Source organism: Oncorhynchus masou, chromosome 22 (assembly GCF_036934945.1).
Source record: "Oncorhynchus masou masou isolate Uvic2021 chromosome 22, UVic_Omas_1.1, whole genome shotgun sequence".
Taxonomy (NCBI): Eukaryota; Metazoa; Chordata; class Actinopteri; order Salmoniformes; family Salmonidae; genus Oncorhynchus; species Oncorhynchus masou.
The window spans coordinates 12,675,660-12,698,730 of record NC_088233.1 but is presented as its reverse complement, the minus strand read 5'-3'; the positions used below and the strand labels follow the sequence as shown (position 1 = coordinate 12,698,730).

General features: G+C 46.5%; 1 protein-coding gene across 1 annotated transcript in view; it reads left to right on the top strand.

Annotated features, from left to right (window-relative positions):
• LOC135509025 (kinesin-like protein KIF21A) overlaps positions 1-23,071 on the top strand; it is a 65,677-nt gene that overhangs the window by 30,025 nt on the left and 12,581 nt on the right. The window contains 23 exon segments of the mRNA XM_064929316.1: positions 2,107-2,295; positions 2,633-2,748; positions 3,006-3,201; positions 6,455-6,644; positions 6,800-6,863; positions 6,958-7,155; positions 7,400-7,459; positions 7,862-7,949; positions 8,066-8,168; positions 9,748-9,936; positions 10,801-11,000; positions 11,224-11,331; positions 11,852-11,920; positions 12,040-12,188; positions 12,366-12,510; positions 12,678-12,872; positions 13,016-13,117; positions 13,410-13,575; positions 15,041-15,061; positions 15,892-15,949; positions 16,041-16,095; positions 22,775-22,856; positions 22,859-22,985. Of these exon segments, the coding sequence (XP_064785388.1) occupies positions 2,107-2,295; positions 2,633-2,748; positions 3,006-3,201; positions 6,455-6,644; positions 6,800-6,863; positions 6,958-7,155; positions 7,400-7,459; positions 7,862-7,949; positions 8,066-8,168; positions 9,748-9,936; positions 10,801-11,000; positions 11,224-11,331; positions 11,852-11,920; positions 12,040-12,188; positions 12,366-12,510; positions 12,678-12,872; positions 13,016-13,117; positions 13,410-13,575; positions 15,041-15,061; positions 15,892-15,949; positions 16,041-16,095; positions 22,775-22,856; positions 22,859-22,985 (2,870 nt within the window).

Genomic DNA, 23,071 nt, shown 5'->3' with positions numbered 1-23,071 from the left:
CTAGTTTAATGTGAATGACATCTATAGAAAGTAGAGGTCGACCGACATCGGCATGGCTGATTAATTAGTGCCGATTTCAAGTTTTCATAACAATCGGTAATCGGCCTTTTTGGACGCCGATTACATTGCAATCCACGAGGAGACGGCTTGGCAGGCTGACCACCTGTTACGGCAGGCTGACCACCTGTTACACGAGTGCAGCATCAAAAGGACCTTGTGGCTGCAATGAGCCAAGGTAAGTTGCTAGCTAGCATTAAGCTTATCTTATAAAAAACAATCAATCTTCATATAAATCACTAGTTGGCTACACATGGTTGATGATATTACTAGTTTAACTAGCTTGTCCTGCGTTGCATATAATCAATGCGGTGCCTGTTAATTTATCATCGAATCACAGACTCCTTCAACTTGTAATGATTTAACAAAAGTGCATTCGCGAAAAAGCACATTCGTTGCACAAATTGACCTAACCATAAACATCAATGCCTTTCTTAAAATCAATACACAGAAGTATATATTTTTTAAACTACATATTTAGTTAAAATAAGTGCATGTTAGCAGGCAATATTAAACTAGGGAAATTGTGTCGAGAGTCCAGTTATATGCAACCGTTTGGGCCGCCTGGCTCGTTGCAAACTGTGTTTCTTCCTAACAAAGACCGTAATTAATTTGCCTGAATTTAACATAATTATGACATAACATTGAAGGTTGTGCAATGTAGCAGCAATATTTAGACTTTAAGAACATCCAATAGTCAAAGGTATATGAAATACAAATGGTATAGAGAGAAATAGTCAACGCGTCATAATTCCTATAATAACTATAACCTAAAACTTCTTAACTGGGAATATTGAAGAACTGGGAATATTGAACCACCAGCTTTCATATGTTCTCATGTTCTGAGCAAGGAACTTAAACATTAGTTTTTTTACATGGCACATATTGCACTTTTACTTTCTTCTCCAACACTGTGTTTTAATATTATTTAAAGCAAATTGAACATATTTCATTATTTATTTGAGACTAAATAGATTTGATTTATGTATTATATTAAGTTAAAATAAAAGGGTTAATTGCTCATTCAGTATTGTTGTAATTGTCATTATTTTATATATATATAATATATATTTATAAAAATGTAAAAATCATACGATTTTAATCAGTATCCTCTTTTTTTGGTCCTCCAATAATCGGTATTACCGTTGAAAAATCATAATCAGTCGACCTCTAACAGAAAGTGCTCTTATTACTGACATTCTATGTTTATGGTACTGGCATTCTATGTTTATGGTAGTGGCATTCTATGTTTATGGTAGTGGCATTCTATGTTTATGGTAGTGGCATTCTATGTTTATGGTACTGGCATTCTATGTTTATGGTACTTGCATTCTATGTTTATGGTACTGGCATTCTATGTTTATGGTAGTGGCATTCTATGTTTATGGTACTGGCATTCTATGTTTATGGTACTGACATTCTATGTTTATGGTACTGGCATTCTATGTTTATGGTACTGGCATTCTATGTTTATGGTACTGGCATTCTATGTTTATGGTACTGACATTCTATGTTTATGGTACTGGCATTCTATGTTTATGGTACTGGCATTCTATGTTTATGGTACTGGCATTGTATGTTTATGGTACTGGCATTCTATGTTTATGGTAGTGGCATTCTATGTTTATGGTAGTGGCATTCTATGTTTATGGTAGTGGCATTCTATGTTTATGGTACTGGCATTCTATGTTTATGGTAGTGGCATTCTATGTTTATGGTACTGGCATTCTATGTTTATGGTACTGGCATTCTATGTTTATGGTACTGGCATTCTAAGTTACATTACACTAATGGCATGGACAGTGCTTTTGACTTGTGGTACTGAAACAAAGGCATCCACCTTGGTGTTATTTACATGTACACTTTGATAATTTAGCCAATGCTCTTATCCAGAGCGACTTACATTAGCAATTAGGGTTAAGTGCTGAAGGGCACGTTGACCGATTCTTCACCAAGTCGACTCTGGGATTTGAACCAGAAAACTTTTGCTTTCTGGCCCAATGCAATTATCCTCTAAGCTACCTGCCGCCTGTTATTTCTACCTCACAGAAAGACAACAACGAGACAGACAACAGCGAGACTGACAACAGGATTGCTAACGGCAACTCGGAGATGGAAGAGTATGAGACACTGACCGCCAAGTTTCACTTTGTGGACCTGGCCGGTTCTGAAAGGCTGAAGAGAACCGGTGCAACAGGAGACCGAGCTAAGGAGGGAATCTCCATCAACTGTGGACTGGTGAGAGTTTGGCTGTGGCTCAAATGGACCCTATTCCCTCTATAGTAGTATGCAGCTTCTGACCCACCCATTCCCTAACACACTACAGGGATCTGGTCAAAATACAATATAGGAATATTATATCATGTCAGATGAGTCCTTTAAAAAGAGGCAGCCTTTTATTTCTTAACCTTAAAGAGCCATCTAGTGGTTAAAAGCAGTACCTTGTAAATACTGTGAAGTCGTGACAGCCCAGTATGAACACAAGTAGACTCCTGGAATGAGAATCTTTCTGAAAATAACTTTCAATGTCTGTTTTTCTGAGTTGTGTTTTTTGGTCAACTCCTCCAAACTGCAGCTTGCTCTGGGGAATGTAATTAGTGCTTTGGGAGACAGGAGCAAGCGATCCACGCACGTGCCCTACAGAGACTCCAAACTCACCCGGCTCCTACAGGACTCTCTAGGTGGAAACAGGTCTGTTTGCCATTGGTCTGGCCTTTCTCCCTCTCTCTATAAGCATTGTTGTCATAGTAATCTGGTATGACGTGCATGTCAAACTAAATGCATTTGGTCAATCAATACAAATTGTACATATTAAGAGTCAGCTTTGAGGTGTCAGTCTGTTTCTTGTTCAGCCCACTTGTCATTGGCTTGCCAAGGCAAAGCTGTTATGTTGTTGAATGCATACAATGAGGAACCAATGTTAATTTGAATTATCCCATTACGCTCAGCCAAACGATGATGATAGCCTGCATCAGTCCGTCTGACCGGGACTTCATGGAGACTCTGAACGCCTTGAAGTACGCTAACAGAGCCAGGAACATTAAGAACAAGGTGATGGTGAACCAGGACAAGGCCTCCCAGCAGATCTCTGCTCTCAGGACAGAAATCGCCAGGCTCCAGATGGAACTGATAGAGTACAGGACCGTAAGAGACAGGGATGGAGGGAGGGATGGGAAGGAAGGGAGAGTGAGGGAGGGAGGGAGGGATAAGGGGGTTGGATAGGGGAAGAGGGGGATGGATAGAGAGATGGGGAGATGGAGTGATGGAGATGTGGGGAGGGGGATGGATAGGGGAAGAGGGGGATGGATAGAGGGATGGAGTGATGGAGATGTGGGGAGGGGGAGAGAGAGATGTGGGGAGGGGGAGAGAGAGATGTGGGGAGGGGGAGAGAGAGAGATGTGGGGAGGGGGAGAGAGATGTGGGGAGGGGGAGAGGGAGAGATGTGGGGAGGGGGAGAGGGAGAGATGTGGGGAGGGGGGAGAGAGATGTGGGGAGGGGGGAGAGAGAGATGTGGGGAGGGGGAGAGAGAGATGTGGGGGAGGGGGAGAGAGAGATGTGGGGGAGGGGGAGAGAGAGAGATGTGGGGAGGGGAGAGAGATGTGGGGAGAGAGAGAGATGTGTGGGGGGAGAGAGATGTGTGGGGAAGAGAGAGGTGTGGGGGAAGAGAGAGATGTGGGGAGGGGGAGAGAGATGTGGGGAGGGGGGAGAGAGATGTGGGGAGGGGGGAGAGAGATGTGGGGAGGGGGAGAGAGATGTGGGGAGGGGGAGAGAGAGATGTGGGGAGGGGGAGAGAGAGATGTGGGGAGGGAGGGGGAGAGAGAGAGATGTGGGGAGGGAGGGGGAGAGAGAGAGAGATGTGGAGAGAGAGAGATGTGGGGAGGGAGGGGGAGAGAGAGAGATGTGGGGAGGGAGGGGGAGAGAGAGAGATGTGGGGAGGGAGGGGGAGAGAGAGAGATGTGGGGAGGGAGGGGGAGAGAGAGAGATGTGGGGAGGGAGGGGGAGAGAGAGAGAGATGTGGGGAGGGAGGGGGAGAGAGAGATGTGGGGAGGGAGGGGGAGAGAGATGTGGGAGAGAGAGAGATGTGGGGAGGGGAGAGAGATGTGGGGAGGGGGAGAGAGGGAGGGATAAGGGGGTGGAGGGAGATGGATGGGGAGAGGGGGATGGAGTGATGGAGATGTGGAGAGAGGGAGATGTGGGGAGGGGGAGATGTGGGGAGAGGGAGAGAGAGAGATGTGGAGAGAGGGAGATGTGGGGAGAGGGAGAGAGAGAGATGTGGAGAGAGGGAGATGTGGGGAGGGGGAGAGAGATGTGGGGAGAGGGAGATGTGGGGAGGGAGAGATGTGGGGAGGGGAGAGCGAGAGATGTGGGGAGGGGGAGAGAGAGATGGGGAGGGGGGGGGGAGAGAGAGATGTGGGGAGGGAGGGAGGGATAAGGGGGTGGAGGGGGATGTGGGGAGGGGAGAGAGAGATGTGGAGAGAGAGAGAGAGATGGGGGGAGAGGGAGATGTGGGGAGGGGAGAGAGGGAGGGATAAGGGGGTGGAGGGGGAGAGGGGGGATGGAGTGATGGAGATGTGGGGGGTGGGAGAGAGGGAGATGTGGGGAGGGGGAGAGAGATGTGGGGAGGGGGAGAGAGATGGATGTGGGGAGGGAGAGAAAGAGATGTGGGGAGGGAGAGAAAGAGATGTGGGGAGGGGAGAGAGAGAGATGTGGGGAGGGGGAGAGAGAGAGATGTGGGGAGGGGGAGAGAGAGATGTGGGGAGGGGGAGAGAGAGAGAGAGATGTGGGGAGGGAGAGAGATGGATGTGGGGAGGGAGAGAGATGGATGTGGGGAGGGAGAGAGAGAGAGAGAGATGTAGGGAGGGGGAGAGAGATGTGGGGAGAGATGTGGGGAGGGGGAGAGAGATGTGGGGAGGGGGAGAGAGAGATGTGGGGAGGGGGAGAGAGAGATGTGGGGAGGGAGAGAGAGAGATGTGGGGAGGGAGGGAGAGAGAGATGTGGGGAGGGAGGGAGAGAGAGATGTGGGGAGGGAGGGGGAGAGAGATGTGGGGAGGGAGGGAGAGAGAGAGATGTGGGGAGGGAGGGGGAGAGAGATGTGGGGAGGGAGGGAGAGAGAGATGTGGGGAGGGAGGGGGAGAGAGAGATGTGGGGAAGGAGGGGGAGAGAGATGTGGGGAAGGAGGGGGAGAGAGATGTGGAGAGGGAGGGGAGAGAGATGTGGGGAGGGAGGGGGAGAGAGATGTGGGGAGGGGGAGAGAGGGAGGGATAAGGGGGTGATGGAGATGTGGAGAGAGGGAGAGATGTGGGGAGGGAGAGATGTGGGGAGGGTGAGAGAGATGTGGGGAGAGGGAGAGAGATGTGGGGAGGGGGAGAGGGAGAGATGTAGAGGGAGATGGAGGGGGATAGATGTGGGGAGGGGGAGAGAGATATGTGGGGAGGGGAGAGCGAGAGATGTGGGGAGGGGGAGATGTGGGGGGAGAGGGAGATGTGGGGAGGGGGAGAGAGATGTGGGGAGGGGAGAGAGAGAGATGTGGGGAGGGGGAAAGAGAGGGAGGGATAAGGGGGTGGAGGGGGAAGAGGGGGATGGATAGAGGGATGGGGAGAGGGGGGGTGGGGAGGGGGAGAGAGGGAGATGTGGGGAGGGGGAGAGGGAGATGTGGGGAGGGGGAGAGGGAGATGTGGGGAGGGGGAGAGGGAGATGTGGGGAGGGGGAGAGAGAGATGTGGGGAGGGGGAGAGAGAGATGTGGGGAGGGGGAGAGAGAGATGTGGGGAGGGGGAGAGGGAGGGATAAGGGGATGGATGGGGAAGAGGGATGGGGATGGAGTGATGGAGATGTGGGGAGGCGGAGAGAGAGAGATGTGGGGAGGGGGAGAGAGAGATGTGGGGAGGGGGAGAGAGAGAGATGTGGGGAGGGGGAGAGAGAGAGATGTGGGGAGGGGGAGAGAGAGATGTGGGGAGGGGGAGAGAGAGATGGAGGGAGAGCGAGGGGAGGGGAGATATGGGGAGGGGAGAGAGGAGGGAGGGGAGGGGGAGAGAGAGAGAGATGTGGGGAGGGGGAGAGAGAGATGTGGGGAGGGGAGAGAGGAGGGAGGGGAGAGGGAAAGAGAGATAGGGAGGGAGGGGGAGAGATGGGGGGGAGAGAGAGCAAAATTATGTGGTGCACTTACACTACATGACCAAAAGTGCGTGTTTTGTTGGGCATAGTTAAGAGTTGAGGAAAGGGTCACATTGTGACACGGAGGGAGAGGGGCTGAGAGAGGGGGGTATGAATAGAGAGGAGTGAGAAAGTAAATTAGATGAGAAAAACTGGATGAAAAAGAGGGAGTATATGAAAAAGAGTCCAAAAATAATTTCCCGTTAGTGAATTATAATTTGATCTAAACCCATTTTCCTCTGGTAGGGTAAGCGTATGGTGGGAGAGGATGGTATGGAGAGCATCAACGACATGGTCCATGAAAACACCATGCTGCAGACTGAGAACAGCAACCTGAGGATCAGGGTCAAAGCCATGCAGGAGACCATTGACGCCCAGAGGGCCAGACTCACACAGTACCTCAGTGACCAGGCCAACCAGGTCCTCGCCAGGGCAGGTGAGTGGGGTGTGTGTATGTCTCCTGTGAGAGATGAGGGAATGTGAGGTGTGGGTTTTCGAATGTGTCGATGTCTGTGCCAATCCCCTCACGTCTTAAATAGTTCATAAGTGTATGTGTGTGTTTCCTAAGGTTTTCGTGTTTTGTTTATTCAGGTGAGGGCAGTGAAGAGATTGGGAACATGATCCGGAGCTATATCAAAGAGATAGAGGACCTCAGGTAAGTAAATGTCTCCCCTATATTAAGATTAATACCTTTCATTTGTCATTTCAATTTGTCAATAAGCTTTACTGTTCTCCCCTCCTCCCCCTAGGGCCAAACTCCTGGAAAGTGAGTCTATGAATGAAAACCTGCGTAAGAACCTGTCCCGTGCCTCCTCACGCCAGTCCTTCTATCCCGGAACCTTCTCCCCTGCCCTCCTGGCCCCCGAGAAGGAGGCCTCCGACATCATCGAGATGGCCAAGAAAGATCTGGAGAAACTCAAGAAGAAGGAGAGGAAGAAGAAGAAGAGGTAAAAGAGATGGTGGTTTATGGAACAAAATGATTGTTTTTTTCCAAAACAAGAAAACAATCTCTACTACACTGGCAGTTATTGTACAGTATATCCTCAATGTGTTGCCATGGTGAGTAACAGTTTGTTTCTCCCTATGACTTCTCTTCCTTCCAATTCTCTGTACTTCCTGATTTCTTTCCTTCCTTCGTTCCTTCCTTGTCACCTCTCCCCTGTGACCTTCGACCCTTACCTTTCCCTGAAGGCTCCAGCAGCTGCTGGAAGAGAGAGAGAGGGAGGAGCTTGTAGAGGAGGAGGATGGCAGGTTTGTCACAGGTTCCCCCTTCCCTTTACCACATTGCCACTCCCATCCCTCGCTTCTTCTAAACCGCCATTTTGTTTTGTTTAGCAGGCAGTTGACACACCAGAAGGAAAACTTCAGTTCTTTCTGTGCTCACTTGTTTGTTCACCCCGACTTGCTGATATGATGGACCACCAATGGTCTTACCTCTAGCTTTTTTAACACCCTTTATTTTGGAAGATACTAAAAAAACGGATTCCTTTACAGACAATTACTGTACTTACTTTTTTTTGTGCTGCTGCATATTCTGTCATGCTATTATGCTTTCGGTTGTCTTTTTCCCCCTCTAGAAAATAAATACTATTGAACCTTTGGTCTGCTCAGTTCAATGTCGTCTCACCCTGCCTCTCTGTTCTCCCCGACTAGTGTCGTCAAGGAAGAGGTCCCCGACAATGACCAAGACCAAGGGATGGAAAAAGAGCTGACTGAGCGGTCCAATGACGAGCCTGAGATGGTATATTTGACAACCTATTAGTCCAATGATATCTCAGGATTAAGAGAAGTGTTTTTGCCCACCCCATTTTGCTGACACTAGATCATTTTCTATTCTATTTTTGTTTGTGACCTCAGGAGGGGAGTGACCATGAGGATGAGGAAGATGAGGAGGAGGAAGAGGAGGAGATGGATGTGGAGGAGAGCTCTGATGATTCAGACTCTGAGTCAGATGAGAAAGGTAAAATAGCCAAATCGTAGAAATAGCATGTATAGAAGGGACATGGCTCTCCATGTTTGACTCAGTGAGTAGGGTTACATGCACACAATAATACGATTATTGTGGACAGTCAGATTAATATAATAGTTTTGTTTAAAACGTGTACATGCTTTGCAAAAACAATTTCCCTAATAGACCTGTTTCCATGGACACATCTGAAATCAGGCTACCTGATGGGACTTAAACAAATGCAGAAAATCACCAATCAAAATAAACGTTCTACCACGGACATATAAAATGTGAATGTAAACTATTTCTAAGATGTATACTTTTAAGTTTTTCAGAACTCACTTTACTTGAGCTTAAGAGGGAGGCTGGTGCTACCCGGTGCTGTCACATACTCAGATCAAATACTTTGCTGGAACGCCAATTTAAGCTTTTTACATGTATTAATAGTTTGAAAGATTGCTCAGAAAACCAGGGGTTTTAATCGGCGTATCCTTACTTTGATTATGACCTTACACAGAATTAGGTGTTTACATGACTAATGCCATAATCAGCCCACTGCCATAATCAGTTTAATGTTGAATTATTAGTGTGCATGTAAATGTACTCATAGATTTTTTTGTAAGACAAAAACATTGGAGTGCTATCTATTTTAGAGACTCCCTGCAGCATAAAGTAACTAACATTCTTGCAAAATGAGACATTTGTTTTTTTGATAGAAAAATGTGTTTCATTAACTTACCTGGTTGAATAAAGGCAATATCTTTTATTTTAAAGGGTGTGTAACAGCTACTGTGACGTATATGCCACCATGTTCACTATACTTCAGCCAGAGAACGTCAGGCGGACCTGGCCAACATCACTGTGTTGAGAGACCCTAAATATGTCTGTCTATGTGAAACCCATGTGAATGTACTTCACCCAGCAGAGAACGTCCAGGCGGACCTGGCCAACATCACTGTGTTGAGAGACCCTAAATATGTCTGTCTATGTGAAACCCATGTGAATGTACTTCACCCACCAGAGAACTTCCAGGCGGACCTGGCCAACATCACTGTGTTGAGAGACCCTAAATATGTCTGTCTATGTGAAACCCATGTTCACTATACTTCAGCCAGAGAACGTCCAGGCGGACCTGGCCAACATCACTGTGTTGAGAGACCCTAAATATGTCTATGTGAAACCCATGTGAATGTACTTCACCCAGCAGAGAACTTCCAGGCGGACCTGGCCAACATCACTGTGTTGAGAGACCCTAAATATGTCTGTCTATGTGAAACCCATGTGAATGTACTTCACCCAGCAGAGAACGTCCAGGCGGACCTGGCCAACATCACTGTGTTGAGAGACCCTAAATATGTCTGTCTATGTGAAACCCATGTGAATGTACTTCACCCAGCAGAGAACGTCCAGGCGGACCTGGCCAACATCACTGTGTTGAGAGCTACTAAATATGTCTGTCTATGTGAAACCCATGTGAATGTACTTCACCCAGCAGAGAACTTCCAGGCGGACCTGGCCAACATCACTGTGTTGAGAGCTACTAAATATGTCTGTCTATGTGAAACCCATGTGAATGTACTTCACCCACCAGAGAACTTCCAGGCGGACCTGGCCAACATCACGTGTGAGATCGCCATCAAGCAGAAGCTGATAGATGAACTGGAGAACAGCCAGCGCCGTCTGCACACGCTCAAACAGCAGTACGAGCAGAAACTGATGATGCTGCAGAGCAAGATCAGAGACACACAGCTGGAGAGAGACCGGGTGCTGCACAACATGGGTAAGCGCTATCACGGTAGGAAGTGAAAAGTGTGACTGCTGCAGAGCTACGGGGTACGGCTAAGGCCGTCACTGGCTTCAGTTGACACTGTGAAGAGGTTTGATTTTGCTGTGGTTCTTTAGAACCAGTGACCCGAAAGAAAGCAATTGAACAGCTGGATTTTACTGGAAAGCTGGATTTGATGTAGGTGTAGAGGGTGTGTAGGGGTGTGGGCAGAATGTTAGTGACTTCTCCAAACTAAACATCCGTGTCGCCGAGCAAGTGACAAACACTGGTTGCGTTTTCTACAAGATTGATTGTCCTTTTGAATAATTTAAAAATAAATGTTAGAACCCATACTTCTTTGTAGAAGACAACTTGTTGTTCATTATATTGTTCATCAATACATGATTGTGATCTCCTGCCTTGGTATAGGCTCTGAAATGAAATGAGCTATGATGTCATGCACCTACTCCTATCACACAGAAAATATAGCTGTAATGTCTCATACGGTCAAGGCTACCGGTCTATTTACTTTCCTGTATGCTTGGCTATTGAATGGGGGATTTTGATAAATGGTAGACTACTATTTGTTGTGTAGCAGGAATCATTTAAACCAGTTGTGTCAGAAAGGGAGAGACGTCCTGTGATATGCGTGGAGATGCGCACACTTACCTGCCAGGTTCAAAATGTAGAACTACCAACATTTGCAGGAAAACTGGTGCAGGCAAGGTTTAGAGTGTATGTGCAAGCACCTTGGGTAAATAAGACCCCTGGTGAGCAGCTGACCAATAGAGTCACAGGTGTGAAGGGTTACAGCAGAGAAGGGATATTCCTTGGGTCAAGAAATGACCCTTTTGTCTTTACCCCCCCCCCCCCTCTTAGGCTCAGTGGAGACATGCAGCGACGATAAGGCTAAGAAGATCAAGCAGGAGTACGAGAAGAAGCTGAGCATCATGAACAAGGAACTACAGAAGCTACAGTCAGCCCAGAAGGAACACGCACGCCTGCTCAAGAACCAATCCAAGTACGAGACACAGCTGAAGAAGCTCCAACTGGACGTCACAGAGATGAAGAAGACAAAGGTATCAAGAAGACGTACTTGAACCACGAACGATACGACACTGTTAACCACTGTGAGGTGTTAATGTTTGTTGGTACTACATTGATACTGTACTGAAATTGATGGGAGGAATCTGCCGGAATGAAGTCGAACGGGGTCCGCTGCCGAGTTCCATCGCTCCACCAGGAATGTTAAGTAATTCAAGACTGATATTGATGTAAATGTGAATGCGCTGTATTGTGCAGGTTCGTCTGATGAAGCAGATGAAGGATCAGCAGGAGAAGAACAGGATGACCGAGTCCAGGAGAAACCGAGAGATCGCCACCCTCAAGAAGGACCAGCGCAAACAGGAGGTGAACCATAGGATCCGTAGCTTAGTTTGTCAGGCTTGGAGCTGAACGGGCCTCTTCATCATGCTGACCCAAACTTTCTTCTTATAGCTCGTTATCCAGTTACTGTAAAGTTGTAGCAGTTTCACCATTTAAGCGTTCCAGCTTTAAGCACATGTTAATGCAACTTACTGCTACTGGTGTTACTGAATCCCATGCTAATGCAACTTACTGCCATTACTGAATGCCGTGCTAATGCAACTTACTGCTACTGGTGTTACTGAATGCCATGCTAATGCAACTTACTGCTACTGGTGTTACTGAATCCCATGCTAATGCAACTTACTGCTACTGGTGTTACTGAATCCCATGCTAATGCAACTTACTGCTACTGGTGTTACTGAATCCCATGCTAATGCAACTTACTGCCATTACTGAATGCCGTGCTAATGCAACTTACTACTACTGGTGTTACTGAATCCCATGCTAATGCAACTTACTGCTACTGGCGTTACTGAATGTCATTGAAATGTGTGTTTCACAGCACCAGCTGAAGCTACTAGAAGCCCAGAAGAGACAACAGGAGCTAATTTTGCGCAGGAAGACTGAGGAGGTGAGCAACACGTAGTAGTAAAAAGATGTGGTGTACAGCAGTGCTGTAAACTATACAGTTACACAATACTCGAAAGCAGTTACACACACTGTCGACTTACGTGTGTGTCTCTGTGTCAGGTGTCTGCTCTGAGGAGACAGGCCAGGCCTATGTCTGGTAAGGCGACCAGCAGGAAGGTGAGTCTCCCAGAGCCCCTCCAGGACTCCTCCCACCGACCCCCCTCAGGACGCCTGCAGTCCTCTGGCTCCACCGCCACCAATGGAACCAGGTGGGGACTGGACAACAGGTCACTGCAGTGCTGTTTTGTGTGTTTAAGTTTCTGTATTACACTCCATGGTGTGTATGTAGAGCAATCAGTATGGCTTTTACAGCTTCTAGCGAGAGAACATGAGACTTGCATGCAACTACAGTGTACATGCCTCAAGTGTGTGTGTGTGTGTGTCAGGTCCTACTACAGGCGGTCAACAGGCATATATTCCACCCGAGTGGCCAGGGTGAAGTGGCAGTCTCTGGAGCGTCGTATCTCTGATGTCATCATGCAGAGGATGACCATATCCAACATGGAGTCTGAAATGAACCGCCTGCTCAAGGTAAACATGAACTGTTGGTAAACATGAACTGCTGGTGAATATTGTTTACATATGGTATGACACTTACCATGTTAACCTAAATTAGCAGTGTTAGTATTAACATTAATATTGAAAACGTTGGCTAACTCTCTCTTCTCCCCCCTCCATCATTCCTCCCTCCTCCACAGCAACGTGAGGAGCTGACCAAGCGGAGGGAGAAGGTGACCAGAAAGAGGGACAGGCTGGCGGGGGAGGGGCCTGAGGCTGAAAAGGCGGTGCTTCCCCTCAACGAGGAAGTGGACGCCGTGGTTGCCAACATCGACTACATCAACGACAGCATCGCTGACTGCCAGGCCAACATTATGCAGATGGAGGAAGCCAAGGTGACACACGCGCACAGACACGCGCACATGCACACACAGGCGTGCACAGACCCGCAGGCGTGCAAGCAGGTGCACACAGGAAGGTGATTGGGCTGATATTAGGCAGTTTTTATAGACTGTGACCATAATATCTGCATTTCCAGGAGGAGGTTGACACGGTGGATGTTTCCGCAGTCATCAGCTCCTGTACTCTAACAGAAGCCCGCTTCCTGCTGGACCACTTCATGTCTATGGCCATCAACAGAGTAAATAACTTACTGCCGTTTACCTGTCCCTCCCTAGTTCCTACCCCATCTCTCACACCATTGGTTTATCCGAGAATTGACTTAGTTTAACCCCAGGTTCCATATGTACCCAATTAAAGTCTGTTTCTACGATTGTTAATGTGTTTAGTTCTGTGTGTATATGCACAAGCACCCTCCTCATTGTGTATTCATCTTTTGTGTGTGCACTGTGAAGTATTACACACAAGCATAGCACTGATTGCTGACTTTTAGTGTGACCCTTCTTATAGCTGACTTTTGACCTCAATCCCAGGGTCTGCAGGCGGCTCAGAGGGAGTCCCAGGTGAAGGTGATGGAGGGCAGGCTGAAGCAGACGGAGATCACCAGCGCCACTCAGAACCAGCTGCTGTTCCACATGCTGAAGGAGAAGGCTGAGTTTAACCCCGAACTGGACGCCCTGCTGGGGAACGCTCTGCAAGGTAACAGCACTTAGCCACAACCTGCCAGCCACACACTGCATGACGTATACAGATGTAAGATCAACAGGAAATTTAAAGCTTGTAGTGTATTCAATATTTAAAAAGGCTTCTAAAGTTTGTAGTTTCCACTTTAAAATGTCAGACCTGATTTGCCCTAATGAAACATTAATCATTTGGGGATTATTTTCCTGCTGTTGCGAACTGGCTCAAATTCCGGGCCTACATCCTGTAGTTCAGTCCGAGGCCTTGACCCTGACCTACTCAGCCTTTGCCACTGGCAGTCCGTGAGGTCAAGCCCACAGCGCTAACAGGTCTGGCTCACCCCATAATTATGTAGGATTGAAGCAATAACTCAGCCAAAGTATCTAAGCAAAGGCATTGAACCTGCATGTTTGTGTTCACCTTGTCAGCACACTGATTTGTTGGGATGGCCTCCAGAACCAGGGCTGGGTGACTATGGTCTACTGCATGATGATTTGGGCCTGTTTCAGTTGATGTTGTTCATTGCCTCCTCCTGAATAGATGCTGCTTTTAAAAGTCACCCCGACAAATTGTTGCAATCACACAAATGTCAGTTGGACTAAGCCAAGCCTCTCTGGCTCTGTCACTTTTGTTTTTGACCTTTTTTGTTTCATGGTTTGTATGGTTATAGAGATGTGTTTTGTATGGTTATAGAGATGTGTTTTGTTTCATGGTTTGTATGGTTATAGAGATGTGTTTTGTTTCATGGTTTGTATGGTTATAGAGATGTGTTTTGTTTAATGGTTTGTATGGTTATAGAGATGCGTTTTGTTTCATGGTTTGTATGGTTATAGAGATGTGTGTTTTGTTTCATGGTTTGTATGGTTATAGAGATGTGTGTTTTGTTTCATGGTTTGTATGGTTATAGAGATGTGTGTTTTGTTTCATGGTTTGTATGGTTATAGAGATGTGTTTTGTTTCATGGTTTGTATGGTTATAGAGATGTGTGTTTTGTTTCATGGTTTGTATGGTTATAGAGATGTGTGTTTTGTTTCATGGTTTGTATGGTTATAGAGAGGTGTGTTTTGTTTCATGGTTTGTATGGTTATAGAGAGGTGTGTTTTGTTTCATGGTTTGTATGGTTATAGAGAGGTGTGTTTTGTTACGGGGTTGACATTTGGTTATGGTTCCATTGAACCAGTATCTGTTGATGAGGATGCCCTGACTGTCGAACAGTAGACCGAGCACTCATATGCTGTCTTTTGTTTTGTTTTTCAATATGAATGAATGTGGTTTTGATTATGGGGGAATGAATGAATGTGTTTTTGATTTATGGGGGAATGAATGAATGTGTTTTTGATTATGGGGGAATGAATGAATGTGTTTTTGATTATGGGGGAATGAATGAATGTGTTTTTGATTATGGGGGAATGAATGAATGTGTTTTTGATTTGTGTGTTGCCTTTTTTCTGTTCCCCTGCCCATGGTGCCTTAATGTATACAGAGCTAGGTAACATGCCATTGGGTAAGTAACAGACACCAGACTCTGTCTCTATATTTATATATATGTTTATCTGAATGCATGGGTCCCTCTCCTGGAAACTAACTCAGCAACATAACATGAGCAGGTGCATGAGGTGTAATGTCTTCAGGCCTCCCTCCATCTGTCAGCTGACCCTCCTTCTCTTCCTCCCAATGTGAAAGAACCCCTCTCCCAGTGTGTTACAGCCACCATGCCTAATAGTGTAGCACCTGCTAATATAACTACTGTACCTGTATCTTTAGAGAACTCCGCCCTTCACAGGTAGAACCAGGAAGTTTGTCTCAGTTGGACCCTGTAGGCAAACCATACTGACAGTCAGACTAATGATTCCAACCTTGTTGACCTCTCATAGCCCCTCACACCTGACCTCTCTTTACCCTCTCACCCTTTCAACCCCTGAGCCCTGTCAACGCTTCCATCTCAGTGACTGGACAAGGACCAGTTCTTTTCAGGACTTTTCCAAGCAACTTGTATAAAACAGCATGGCGCTGCGCTGACATCATCTGCTTCTTCTCCTTGTCCATTATCATCACATCTACCTTGTTCAATAATCTAAACCACATCTTGTTAACATCTGTTTGTAGCCAACACAGTACTAGCATAACCTTTGGTTCAGTAAAAGGTTTTGTCCTTGTTCCATGTTTGGTTTGACAATGGGCAGGTATTTGGACTACTAGACAGAACTTCAAAAGTAAACCAACTTAAGTTTGTTGTTATTTAGTCATAACACACAAAGAATAATAGTTGTCTATGGATGTTGTTTGGTTATGACATACAGTACAACTGATGTTTTTGGTCCTTGAATTTCACAGAGAACGGGGATGACAGCAGCAGTGACGAATCTGCCCAGAGTCCTGCAACAGAGGGACAGTCAGTATCACTCAAATTCCATTTTTTTTAATTAGTTACCATAAAACCATAAGTCAAATGTAAACTCATGCATTCCACTTCCTCGTTCCAGCTCCCTGGCATCAGATCTAATGAAACTCTGTGGAGAGACCAAAACAAGGAGCAAGGTATGATTATCAGTCTGTTAGTGTGTGTTTTACTGTCCTTGTGGGGACGTGTGTATGGTCTTGTTTTACAGTCCTCGTGGGGACGTGTGTGTGTGGGCTTGTTTTACTGTCCTCGTGGGGACGTGTGTGTGTGTGTGGTCTTGTTTAACTATCCTCGTGGGGACGTGTGTGTGTGTGGGCTTGTTTAACTATCCTCGTGGGGACGTGTGTGTGTGTGTGTGTCTTGTTTAACTATCCTCGTGGGGACGTGTGTGTGTGTGGGCTTGTTTAACTATCCTCGTGGGGACGTGTGTGTGTGTGTGTGGGCTTGTTTAACTATCCTCGTGGGGACGTGTGTGTGTGTGTGTGGGGGTCTTGTTTAACTATCCTCGTGGGGACGTGTGTGTGTGTGTGTGTGTGTGGTCTTGTTTAACTATCCTCGTGGGGACGTGTGTGTGTGTGTGTGTGTGTGTGTGGGGTCTTGTTTAACTATCCTCGTGGGGACGTGTGTGTGTGTGTGTGTGTGTGAGGTCTTGTTTAACTATCCTCGTAGGCAGGGATGGACTGGGAATGGAAAATGGCCCTGGACTTTTTGACTCAGACCGGCCCACCAAAACGCCCCCAGCGATACACCACAACCCACGTCACGTCAGCAAGATTACTGAACAATATTTATAACAATAACTTTAGTAAATAGAACAAGGGGAATGTGTTGCTCTTAGGAGGAGGCTGGCTAGAAGGAGCACATATTGGCATAATGGCACTGGCAGCAAGGTGGCAAGAATCTCTGGAACCATCTGACCAGTAAAACAAATAATACAGGATGAAATGTGTTGGTGAAAAGACCAGAGTAGGTAAGTCATAGAATAAAATGTAAATAAACATATTTCCTACCTCAAATGATCAATTTCTGCAGCAGCTCACTTCTCTCAGCAATGCCATCTATAACCAGGTCACTGTCCAGGGCCTTTAAAACATCTCGCTCAGTAGTCATGAGCATAAAAGCCTCCAGGTGCTGTTGAGAGAGTGTCCCTGAGCCTACTCTTCATGAATTTCAGAGTAGAGAAGCTCTGCTCGCAAGCTACCTGGGTTACTGACAGGGTAAGTAGGAACCTGTAAGCAAGGCCCAGGATGTGGTATGCGTCAGTCAATAGGTTGTACTGACTAAGAATACAGTAGCAACACACTGGACAGTCCTTGCTAGATGAACAGCTCTTGTTCACCATCTCCACCTCGTCTTCATTTCCTTCAGGTCCATGATCCTCCATAGTCCTGGTTGTGTGTTCTTCAAATCCTGATTGTTTTAACCTAGTCCGCTGTTCTGCCAGTCTCATGAGCTCACTCTGTAAACTGGCCACCGTTGTTCTGCTGTCAAATTTGATCAAACATTTGCTGTAGAAGGCCACTGGCACTGGATGTTAGCTGACTAAAGTTTAGGGTCCAGAAGAGCCATGACGACATACAAAGTGTCATTACTCAGAATTTGATGATGGACACCAGTCCTGTATTCACTCAATGCCCAGTAAAGGTCTTGTTTTGTGCCATCTCTCCAGCCATGGTTTTCTTCTTTCGAGCCCTTTTCATTGGTAGAGTGGTTTCAAACTCCAGCTCTGTTTCCTCATCCCGTTCCTGCAACTTCCTGTTGGCCCACTGAAGAAATGTTTCTGCAGCTACCTTGACTTTTTATTCTTGCTATTCCTTTCAGCTACTCCTCTGTAGACACAATCATATGATGTGCAGACAGAATGTCCATTCCACTTGTTTGAAGATATTTTGAGACTGGTGAGGCGACCTAAAATATTCTAAGGAATATCTGAGCTGTAAGTATTGTTTCATACTTCAGCAACCCCTCAATGTATCCTTGTGCCTTGACCTGTGCAGTAGTGTTGAAGTTTTTCTGATCTCACACTTTCAACCATAGAAGAAGGACACCAACATTCAGACCCTCATCTGGATTTCCAAAAGCTCCAAAGACCTTCTTTAAGGCACTGTCTTTAGCCCACCAGTGTGTCTCTCCAATTGGAGCAAGACGTCTCCCAAATGTTCATCCTCTGGTAGGATTCACGGAAGGACACAGCTATGTTGTTAATGAGTGACCCACTTGCCAAGACACTCTGTTGTGTCTGCCAAAACAAGGTTAATAATGTGTGCATAGCACTGCACTTGATTAGTGGGCTTTCCAGAGAGCAGGGCAGAGAAGCCTTTATACTGGCCTTGCATACTGGAGGCTCCATCAGTGGAATTGACAAGGCACTTGCTGATGTCAAGCTTCATATTTTCCAGTACCTCACTCTGTACCTGGACAAAGTATTGTCCAGTGGATGCCTCTCATGGATGATGTTTGTCACATATCTGACTATGATAGAGCATTGATCTTGTGTTGTAATATCCTGCATAGTGTCAGTTTGGACTGAAAACATACCAGCTTCCTGGATTTCACTTGCTATGGTAGCCTGTGTGTTGTGTGGTGGTAATGACGTTATCGATGGTAGTCTTTGATAATAGAGTGATTAGAGAGCCTCTGCCCCCTCTTGACCCAGACTCTATGCAGGCAGTGAGATGCTCTTTCACACACAGGTCATACTTTCCCATAATGATCATCTCTAAAAAGTTACCATGGTCAATGCTGCTGTCATCTAGTGTATAAGCTGTTTCAGACAGCATGCCTCTGTAGCTCAGACCCCTCTTGTTTATGACTTTAACAACATCTATAATGCGCTCTAGCCTTCTTCTGTGTACTTGCTCTCCATGAGCAGACATCTGACTACCGATGAACAGGCCCTCAATGTTAACTTCAGGGGACCTTAGAAAGTAGGCCTCAGCATGACCTCTATGCATAATGCTGTTCTCATTCTCTTCCACTCTGATGGATATGCTTCCAGTCTGCTATTCTCTGTTGGCTTTACAAATGCCATACAAATGAATTAGAATAAAGCATGGTTCTCTTCACCACTTCCTGTTGGTCCCATCTTTACAAAAGAAAACCTTCTGCACCACAGACTTTTCACACTTTTGTTGGAGGTGGAAACTAAAAAACATATCTATGTCCCCTGACTTCAGCCTCCTAAAATAATACAAAATTGTGTTGGCAGTGTCATCCTGGTTCTGGCTCAATCTACATCTGTCCACTGCAGATGCACTATCCTCAACCTGGATGAGAAATTAGTATAAATGTGTATATTAGTATAATATTATAACATTATTATATTAACATTTTACTTTTTATTTAAAAGTCCTCTCACTGTCAACTGTGTTTGTTTTCAGCAAACATAACATTTGTAAATATATGTTTGAACATAACAAGATTCAACAACTGAGACATAAACTGAACAAGTTCCACAGACATGTGACGAACAGAAATGGAATAATGTGTCCCTGAGATCTGGGCTCTTCGTTGGCCATGGCAGAACACTGACATTCCTGTCATGCAGGAAATCACGCACAGAACGAGCAGTATGGCTGGTTGTCATTGTCATGCTGGAGGGTCATGTCAGGATGAGCCTGCAGGAAGGGTATCACATGAGGGAGGAGGATGTCTTCCCTGTAACGCACAGCGTTGAGATTACCTGCAATGACAACAAGCTCAGCCCGATGATGCTGTGTGTGGTACACCGCACCAGACCATGACCGACCCTCCACCTCCAAATCGATCCCGCTCCAGAGTACAGGCCTTGGTGTAACGCTCATTTTTTTGACCATCAACGCTAATCCGACCATCACTCCTGGTGTGACAAAACCACGACTTGTCAGTGAAGAGCACTTTTTGCCAGTCCTGTCTGGTCCAGCGACGGTGGGTTTGTGCCCATAGGCGACGTTGTTGCCGGTGATGTCTGGTGAGGACCTGCCTTACAGCAGACCTACAAGCCCTTAGTCCAGCCTCCCTCAGCCTATTGCAGACAGTCTGAGCACTGATGGAGGGATTGTGCTTTCCTGGTGTAACTCGGGCAGTTGTTGTTGCCATCCTGTACCTGTTCCGCAGGTGTGATGTTTGGATGTACAGATCCTGTGCAGGTGTTGTTACACATGGTCTGCCACTGCGAGGACGATCAGCTGTCCGTTCTGTCTCCCTGTAGGGCTGTCTTAGGCATCTCACAGTACAGACATAGCAATTTATTGCCCTGGCCACATCTGCAGTCCTCATGCCTAAGGCACGTTTACGCAGATGAGCAGGGACCCTGGGCATCTTTCCTTTGGTGTTTTTGACAGTCAGGAGAAAAGCCTCTTTAGTGTCCTAAGTTTTCATAACTGTGACCTTAATTGCCTACCGTCTATAAGCTGTTAGTGTCTTAACGACCGTTCCACAGGTGCATGTTCATTAATTGTTTATGGTTCATTGAACAAGCATGGGAAACAGTGTTTAAACCCTTTACAATGAAGATCTGTGAAGTTAATTCGTAAAAATCCAAATATCTTTGAAAGACACGGTCCTGAAAAGGGGCGTTTTCTTTTTGAGTTTAGTATGTTAGTATTATGTTAATCATATAATGTTAGTATTTTCATATAATGGTATATTATATGCCACTAGTATAATATTTATTCCAATTGGACAATACAGCAGTTTAAGAAATACACAACCAGCATTTATCCTTTATGTAGGCTTTGTTCCGTCATTAAATTCTTGTGCAAGAAAAATGGTCTACATTGTTGGCTAGTCTCTAGTTTGTTAATGCTCAGTACTAACTTACCATCCCTTGTGTGTAGTCTTGTTTTACTGTGTGTGTGTGGTCTTGTTTTACTGTTCTCGTGGGGCCGTGTGTGTGTGGTCTTGTTTTACTGTCCTCGTGTGTGTGTGTGTGTGGTCTTGTTTTACTGTCCTCGAGGGGACTTGTGTGTGGTGTTGTTTTACTGTCTTTGTGTGTGTGGTCTTGCTTTACTGTCCTCGAGGGGACGTGTGTGTGTGGTCTTGTCTTACTGTTCTCGTGGGGACGTGTGTGTGTGGTCTTGTTTTACTGTCCTCGTGTGTGTGGTGTTGTTTTACTGTCTTTGTGTGTGTGGTCTTGCTTTACTGTTCTCATGGGTCCGTGTGTGTGTGTGGTGTCGTTTTAATGTCCTCGTGTGTGTGTGTGTGGTCTTGTTTTGCTGTCCTCATGGGGACGTGTGTGTGTGCGGTCTTGTTTTACTGTCCTCGTGGGGACGTGTGTGTGTGGTCTTGTTTTGCTGTCCTCTTGGGGACGTGTGTGTGTGGTCTTGTTTTACTGTCCTCGTGGGGACGTGTGTGTGTGTGGTCTTGTTTTACTGTCCTCGTGGGGACGTGTGTGTGTGGTCTTGTTTTGCTGTCCTCGTGGGGACGTGTGTGTGTGGTCTTGTTTTGCTGTCCTCGTGGGGACGTGTGTGTGTGGTCTTGTTTTGCTGTCCTCGTGGGGACGTGTGTGTGTGTGTGTGGTCTTGTTTTGCTGTCCTCGTGGGGACGTGTGTGTGTGTGTGTGGTCTTGTTTTGCTGTCCTCGTGGGGACGTGTGTGTGTGTGTGTGTGTGGTCTTGTTTTGCTGTCCTCGTGGGGACGTGTGTGTGTGTGTGTGTGGTCTTGTTTTGCTGTCCTCGTGGGGACGTGTGTGTGTGTGGTCTTGTTTTGCTGTCCTCTTGGGGACGTGTGTGTGTGGTCTTGTTTTACTGTCCTCGTGGGGACGTGTGTGTGTGGTCTTGTTTTGCTGTCCTCTTGGGGACGTGTGTGTGTGGTCTTGTTTTACTGTCCTCGTGGGGACGTGTGTGTGTGGTCTTGTTTTGCTGTCCTCTTGGGGACGTGTGTGTGTGGTCTTGTTTTACTGTCCTCGTGGGGACGTGTGTGTGTGGTCTTGTTTTACTGTCCTCTTGGGGACGTGTGTGTGTGGTCTTGTTTTACTGTCCTCTTGGGGACGTGTGTGTGTGGTCTTGTTTTACTGTCCTCGTGGGGACGTGTGTGTGTGAGGTCTTGTTTTGCTGTCCCCACGAGGATAGCAAAACGTGTGTGTGTCTGGTCTTGTTTTACTGTCCTCGTGGGGCCGTGTGTGTGTGTGAGGTCTTGTTATATCTCCTCGTGGGGACGTGTGTCAAATCATGTCAAATCAAATTTTATTTGTCACATACACATGGTTAGAAGATGTTCATGCGAGTGTAGCGAAATGCTTGTGCTTCTAATTCCGACAATGCAGTAATAACAAACGAGTAATCTAACCTAATAATTTCACAACTACCTTATGCACACAGGTGTAAAGGGATGAAGAATATGTACATAAAGATATATGAATGAGTGATGGTACAGAACGGCATAGGCAAGATGCAGTAGAGTATATACATATGAGATGAGTAATGTAGGGTCAGTGGCATTGTGCGTTTGAGGTCTTGTTTTACTGTCCTCGTGGGAACGTGTGTGTGTGGTCTTGTTTTACTGTCCTCGTGGGAACGCGTGTGTGTGTGGTCTTGTTTTGCTGTGTGTGTGTGTGTGGTCTTGTTTTGCTGTCCTCGTGTGGTCTTGTTTTGCTGTCCTCCTGGGGACGTGTGTGTGGTCTTGTTTTACTGTCCTCCTGGGGACGTGTGTGTGTGGTCTTGTTTTGCTGTCCTCGTGGAGACGTGTGTGTGGTCTTGTCCCCACGAGGACAGTAAAACGTGGGTGTGTGAGGTCTTGTTTTACTGTCCTCGTGGGGGCGTGTGAGGTCTTGTGTGTTTAGTCTTCCTCTTCCAAGCTTGTTGTTTTCTTGAATGTAAATATGTTTCACCCCTCGCAGGCTCGTAGAAGAACCACCACTCAGATGGAGTTGCTCTACGCCAATAGTGACGCCACCCCTGACATGCCCAGCGGTGATTTCTCCTCCCCTGTCTCCCATTGGCTGAAACACCAGAAGAGGGCAGAGATCCTGAGACCCCCATTGGCTCATCAGTCAGGGACAGAGACTTTATGGCTCATTCTCCTGGCTTGGCCTCTAAGATGGGCAGCATGTAAGTCTGGGCCAGCTTGTGCTGACTGCTAACCAGCTACTTCCTGCATGTTCATAGAACTGCTGCTTAATCTGTTTTCAATTTGC